The sequence below is a fragment of the Aethalodelphis obliquidens genome, unplaced genomic scaffold (assembly GCF_003676395.1).
Source record: "Aethalodelphis obliquidens isolate GAN/ISIS:26980383/991018 unplaced genomic scaffold, ASM367639v1 scaffold99, whole genome shotgun sequence".
NCBI classification, from domain to species: Eukaryota; Metazoa; Chordata; class Mammalia; order Artiodactyla; family Delphinidae; genus Aethalodelphis; species Aethalodelphis obliquidens.
The window spans coordinates 377183-384723 of NW_020838043.1; the positions used below are offsets into that span (position 1 = coordinate 377183).

General features: G+C 38.7%; 1 protein-coding gene across 1 annotated transcript; it reads right to left on the minus strand.

Moving 5' to 3' along the window:
• Window positions 1-705: 705 nt before the first annotated feature.
• Window positions 706-3616, minus strand: LOC113614531 (sex comb on midleg-like protein 2). Its single transcript, XM_027096118.1, has 2 exons — window positions 1998-3616; window positions 706-1301 (listed from the first exon to the last, which is right to left on the minus strand). The coding sequence occupies exons 1-2, from the start codon at window positions 3571-3573 to the stop codon at window positions 766-768; spliced, it is 2112 nt and encodes a 703-aa protein (XP_026951919.1). The 5' UTR covers window positions 3574-3616; the 3' UTR covers window positions 706-765.
• Between the last annotated feature and the right edge of the window lie 3925 nt (window positions 3617-7541).

Sequence of the window (7541 nt, forward strand, 5' to 3'; positions counted from 1 at the left end):
AGAAAATATGTAAAGTTTTGAAATAATAGGTATTTCACTGAAAAATTTTAATCAGACTCTATCCAAACCACCCTTGTAGTATGATAGCTCCTGCATAAAACAACCATTCTATCTTACAATTGTTTGAAACTTATCAAAAACTGATAAGAACACTTTATGAAAGTTTATAAGCTTGTTTTTTTCTTTAAATATGAACAAACACAACATACAGAGAAATAATAACGAAAGGAAAATAATTTATATGGCTGTTCCCTTTCCAGAAATTGGTAGAACACAAACAGAACATTGCAGTAACAGACATAAAATATTTGAAAAAGAGATGATATCTACAGTTGCATCTTTAAATTCTTTTCTAAGGAAAACTTCTCATGGATTTCACTAGAGAGCCTGTCAGTCCCTGATACTTTCCCCTTTGGGATGTAGCTGTTTTGGTTTTATATATAAACATTAATCAAAATCAATGGTGTTTCTCTGTTTCCTGCATTAAGTATCTTTGTAAACTGTACAATTAAATAATAAACTGTAAAGTGTAAAATAATAAAAAGACATAAAGGACTGCCAAGTTGAATATGCTAATACTAACATGTTAATGTGTTTTAAAGAAGTAGACTGGACTTGTAATGTAGTTCTGCAATTCTGGATATAACGCAGTTTTAGAGGAACTGTCTACAAAACAAAAACTGCTACGAGAATAAAAATACTTTTAAATTAAAAAGTTATCAAGACAATTGAAAATTATGTCTAATCTAAACTTACACATTTTTTTCAATTATATTTTCCTTCTTTAAGTTTTTCAATATAATAACATAACTTTAAGGCTGGCCCCAACTCCAGCCCCATATACTTCATCATCACATCACTTTTGAGTAGTAGCAGAGCCTTCCCATCAATCTCATGTTGCATGAAGAGGTCGGCGAGGGGGCCTGATATCTGAGGATCTTTATGTTTCATAAACTGTATCACTTCATCCACAGACCAGGTTGAAGGGTCCTTAGAGAAGCCTTGTTTCGGGACACTGGGGTCAGGTACAGCTATATAACTTGGAGCTTGACTTTTCCTCTGCATCTGGAATGTAACTTCATGGTGACTGCTCTTGGGAGGTGATTCGGTCCCCACCAGTGTTGAACTCGAGGTGCATGGCACACTTTGAGAAACACTACTGGAGACCGGAGTATGAGTGCTTATAGGACTTGTGCTGGCAGGATTCAAAGAACTTGCTGGATTTAGTGGTGAGTTTTTGGATTCTTCAGAAAGCATTTCCCCTTTGGGCATGCCATTTCCCTCAGAAGGTAATACTTCTTCTACAAGAAAAAAAAAAGACAAAGGCAATAAGAAAAAAGACAAAGACAATTATCTTCAACAGACTTACAGCTCGAATACTATTAAAAGGTCAAAAATCCCCTAACTGCCAACAACAGTTCACTTAAGCCATGCTATACTGAACCACAAACCTCTAACACAAAGCACATGGCCATCCCCTTCTTGGTGTTTATAGTAGTGGACACTGTCCTGAAATCCAAATTGATTCTAATGATATCACCTATTTTTCTCATGGCAACTAACCCTTGCCAGTCTTGCCACCAAGACTATGAACACCTCACTAAAGCATTTATTTTTAGGAATGCAGTTCTTCACAACTCTTTGTTACAATATGATCACAGAGTTGGTTTCTAACATTTGCTTACTCCTTGGGCACTTAAAACTTTCACTGGAGAAATGTACTAGGTTTTTCTATTCCTCTTTCTATCAGCTTTTAGCAATACAAAGCTGAATGGAAAATATGGCTGTAACTGTTTTTCTTTAATCTGAGGAGAAATGACAACTGTGCACTTCTGAAGGGAATGAAGTGCTCAACAAAGCTGCCAAAGTAGTAGCCTAACTGCCAAACTGATTTGGGGGAATATAATCCCCTACTTCCAGCATCAACACTCAAGAGCATATAAGTGATAGAAGAGTGACTTTTCTCCCCAATCTTGCAACATGTAAATACTATTTACCTTCAGAGGCATGCACTTCTGTTTTGGGGAGCTTAGGAGAGAGAGGAGCAACATAAGGCAGAGGTTCCTGAGAAGGTCGTTTGGTGCTTTTCTTTTCTGTTGTATCTTCTTTTACTGATTTATTTTGATCATGCTCGGCAGGGCTATGACCATTACCTCTATAAGAGCTAAAAGGCTGGCTACTCAAAAGGTTATCACACTGCAGGCTGTGGCACAATTTCTCAAGAAAGTGAAGAGCACATGATGCACTGTTCACTGGAGGGAGCTGTATGGAATGAGTTTCCCCATCAGAGGAGGCGGTTATCACTTCTCCTCCACGATCATCTGGCTTAAGGAATCCAAAAACAGTCTTATTTTGAATGGCACAATCCACACAGGCCTGCACTGTCCGCCGGAGCACCACATTGACAGGGCCTGGGCCAAAGTGATCGGGCAGCTGCTGGATTTTCTTCTGATCCAGGTGAGGGCCAGAGCTTCCATGTTTGTTTACATAGACACAGACTGTAGGCATCACTATTTTAGATGACCCAGGAACAGCATCCATATCATATAAAACACCACCACGTCCTCTGGCCAGCATACTGACAGAAGTTGAAGATGTGGAACATACAACAGGAATACATTTTTCCTTTCTTCCTGAGTTTGGGCCTTTTTTCCTTGGTGTGATATTTTTAACAGAACTCCCCTTCTTGGGGACTGAAGTATGTGCAGGTGGTTTAGTACGACCTGATTTCCTGATCTGCTGTGTTGGTAATATTACAGCAGTTTTCTGTAGAGACTGCATTGAACGCTGGGTTGCTTTGGAAGGAGAAGTCTGTGTTTTTGCTGTATTCTTTGTAACAGGAACATGAGTTCCTGGTGGTTGTAATACATCTCCTGTCAGGCGACACCACCCAACTGGGAAAATATCTAGACAGTCATACTTGCACCAATAATCAAAAGCTCCACTCCAGCCATCGAATGTGATATAAACTTCATCTCCTTTAACATTTCCAATAGTTGCAGGGCAGATCAGATAAGGGTTCTTTCTGTCTATAGCTTCAAGTTTCATTCCCACTTTAAAATTATTTAGAGGTGGCTTTGGTGGTTCCTTCTTAAAGAATGTTGCAGGTGCCATTTCAGATCCACTCAGTGTTCGCAAGAGGAACATCGGCCAAGATGATATGTTCATCTGGTACCCCAGTAGAGGCTGAAGTAAGTCCGCCTCCTTTTCACATGTCCCAACAGGCTGTATGTCCGCAGAATCAACAAGCCGCCAAAAATCATTTCTGTTGTCACTACCATCCAGACTTAAAGGTAGCCTGGCACCAGTAATTCCAACGACTGTGGCGATACATATTGAAATCATATTGCGAGGGTCATGGGCTTCCAATTTCATACCAACTTTGAAGTCATTAGCTGGTGGAATCTTGGACTGTCTGAAACACTCTGAAGGAGCACTTAAAGATCCAGTCTCTTTCAAGTAATTTTCCCAGTGAAAATCATCATTTTGCACAGAAGATGTGCCTGACTGAGGAGCTTTCTCTTGATTCTCCTTCTTTGCATCCACTGACTCTTCATTCACTGCTCGCCCCATGGTATCCCTCTCTGGTGTTCTTTGCTCGAGTCTCGTCGGTGAAAAGAGCGAAATTCTGTCAACACTGGTCCAGCGAGCCGGTACCGGTCTTCACACCACCGCCGCCATGTTTGAGAAGCTGCGCACGGAGCCGCGCATGCCCCGCCCCCGCTGCCCCGCCCCCCGCCCCGCTGCCCGCGTGCCCTGGGGTTGCCGCAAGCTTGCCCTCTGACCTCGGCCGCGTGCGGGGCCCCAGCCCGGGGCTCAGCCGGAAGCCCGCGCAGGTGGTGGCGAGCCATGAGACTTTGCGGCTCGGGGAAAGCCCTTGGCAGTTCTCCTTCATCCTCACCCCACCCCAATCTGCCCTCCCGCCAAAAAAAAAAAAAAAAAAAAGCCAGTCGCAGCCCGTGCACCCAAGACCGTGGTGGGCCCCCAGTTGGGAACCCAGAGTCCACGTCAAATTTCATCCAAGGGGAACTCGCTCCCCTTGGCCATCGACTTCGACTCTCGGCCACCGCCCACCCTCGCCACCGGGGCTATGGTATTTTAAACAATGAGTGGGAAGTTTTGAGGCAGTATTCCCTAACAAAATTTTGTTCCTCCAAAATCCAGGGTGGTCTCTTCAAGTTTTGCACCAACAACTGAGAGAAAAAGGCACCTACCTATATATAAAATGTAACTACAGTTAGCCTGTTTTGCAAAGTGTGAGTTGGAATTGACAAATTCCATATTAATTAACAGAATTGTTATATATATGCTAAGTAACAATTAGCAGTTGAGCTACAAGAGGTAATAGAAACTGTATAGAAAAATGCAATGGGCATAGTCTGTTATTTAGTCTCCACTTTTGAGCAGTTGCTTACAGTACAACTAAGATGTCAATGGAATTTTCTCTGAGGCAACCAAAGAGATCTTTTCCCTGTAGAAGGTCATGGATGGTAAACTGAGCTGTGATACAGATAAGGATCAGTGGATAACAAAGAACCAAAACAAGGATAGAAGCAAATCAGGACATAACATTTCCTTCAGCTAAGGCTTTTTCTAGCTCCCAGAAAGTCTGGATTGTAGTCAATACCATTTACACCACAGCAATACTTGTTAATAATTATATCTCATATATTTATTATATATTTATATTTATCATATATTTATATTCAAATGTATTATATTTATATATTTATTTTATATTTACATATTTATATGAGATATAATTTGTATATCTTGTACACAAATATACTATGAAGACTATCGATTAAAGAATCTGGATGTAGTGAGGTTACATGTTAAATTGCACATTTTCATCCAGTAGAGGTGCAAATAATTTCTGTCTTGTAGAAAGGGTGATGTCACAGCTTACAGTTTATTGCTCTGTAGACAATTACCACTTTTGTATTTAACCCAGCAGTCTTATCCTAACATTCCTTATTACATTGCCTACAATTAGTTAGCTCCTCAAATGTTCTTGGAATCAATCTTAACATTTTATTGGTTCCTTCATTAATTAATTTTTTAAATAAGATTTTTGACGTTATAATTTAAAAATTTTGAAAATTATACTTTAGTAATATGTGTGTAGATAGAAAAATCTAGAAAGAGGGAGAAGAAGAAGGAAAGGGAGAGAGAGAAAATGCACATTATTTAGTACACTGTGAATAATTATTTCCATGAGGTAGATTCCATTTAAATTTTTCATTTTAAGACCCTGGGTTAGAAGGAATCTTTCAGATACAGTTGACGTATATGCATGTGTCTCAATGACAGGTACGTGAACAGCCCCTGTTTATAGAGCAGGATAAGGTTCATATTAGAATTCTCCAGGGAGCGATTTCAAAATATATTCAATACTTACTCATGTTCCCCCTTCTTCTTCTCCCTCCACTTCTATCATACTTTTAGGACTGGATTCAGCTGCAATTAAGAGAAAACAAATTATGTGTCTTGCCTAAATAGGAGTTTACCTATTTTTTTCTCACTGACCAAGAAATTCAGAGATAAGCTACCCAGGGGAAGTGTAGCTGCTCAAGGAAGTCATTTTGACTCGGGTTCCTTTTTGCCTCCTGATCCTCCAATCTTGGAGTAAGATTTTGTTCCTCATGGTGGAAAGACATTGGCATTCCCTTTAAAAGTTATTATTCCCCATACCAGGCAAGAAGAAGGGAGAATGGTAAAGAGCAAAACACATGTCAGCTAGATTTGTCTCTTTTCAGGAAAACTGTAGATTTCCTAAATGTTCCACCCAGCAGATTTCTATGTTTATCTCAAGATACCGAGTCACAGAGTCAAGTATAGCTACAGAAGTCTGGAGAGGGGAGCATTAATGGACACAGCACTCTCTCAATAAAATCTGTGTTCTCATAAGGGGAGAATCCATTTTGGTTAGGCAGGTAGGTGTTACAGCCACCAAAAGGGTATTTGAATCTGGAGGATGAAGTACTTCTCTACATTTTGAAATTTTCCCCAATTGATTCTGGCAGTCACCTTACCAAACTCGTCATTATTTGAATAATGGTATCTGAACAAAACCCATTCTTACCTGCTGAGTTTCTACTTTATAAGATCATTCAGGACTAATCATTACATTTATAATTGTGAATACAAACACTGTTGCCTTTCTAATATTTGGAGTTTCTCCTTCTCTTTTTAAAATTCATATTTTTATTATTTGCGTCTCTCAAGCGGCCCTTTGTCTGATGTTATTGTTTTTGACATTGCTTCCTGGATTGCAAAAGTTTAAACCAGCAAACAAAAATCACAATTCCATTGTCAAGCTAGTGTCAGCTTTCCACTAAACTGTCAGTATTTCACAATATATAATTAAATTTTAAGTTCTAAAATCCTTTTGTAGAGAGAATTTATTATAGTTTGGTTACTTAGCTTCAGTTTACCAATTTTTATTTGTTTTCTCTCTTCATACAAATGCCAAGTAGACATAAGCTCACAAAGGTAGGGGTCCAACTTGTTTGTTGTTTGTAGTGGTATCACCTGTGTCCAACGCGTATGTAGAGCTCAATAAATCTTTAATAAATGAATGAATACATAACAATAGCCAGATTGCATTGGAGGGATCATTTTATATAGTTATCATATGAATATTCCTATCTGCATAGCTACTGGGAAGATTTCTTCTTTTGCAACTAAGATCATTTGCTCACTAACTTTTCCTTCAAAATCAAATTTATATAGTTCTTATATAGTTTCCTGGCGGTTAGGATGATTCCTTGAGGGATAGACTCATATTTTAGAAATGTAGAATGGCTTATCTTGGTCTGCTTTAGAGAGAGGTGAACACAGTGGGGGAATACAGCTACTGACCTTATTCAAGTAATACTTGTGAGCAATTTTTGCCCTGTTATCTGACTGTAAAGTTTGTTTTGCTTTCTTTTCTGGAAGCAAATATTGTTCTACAGTTGAAAAAGCCATAAGGCTAAAAATAACCCTTCCAACCTGCGTTTGTGGCAATATCAGAATACCTGCATGAAACAGTACTCTGGAAAAAGAAATTACCAAAGCTTTCTCAAATTGAATATAAAGAGAGTTAAGGAAACAGTCTATATGCTTGTCATTTTACATCTTAATTCCCCGTGTTACTTTGTAATAAACAGTATTTTCCAGTTTAAGTTTTTTACTTGTGCTTCACTGGGAAAATTATCTAAAACTTGGAAACCTCAAGTTTAATTACTAAATTTTGGTAAAAGAGATTATTATTATTCTTTTAGTGCAATTTTGGGCTTGACTTTATATTGTCTGGGCCTTCTTATATCTCTAGAGAGGCAGAGACTAATTTGTAAATTTTTATCCGGAAGAAATGCAAATAATTTCTGTCTAATGGAACAGATAATTCCGTTATAGAGTTGCCATGTTTAGCAAATAAATATGCATGCAATATTTAGGACTTGATACTGAAAAAATTATTCACCGTTCATCTGAAATTCACATTTAACTCTGCATCCTATATTTTGTTTGGTGATTCCATCCCCAGAAGTTTCAGT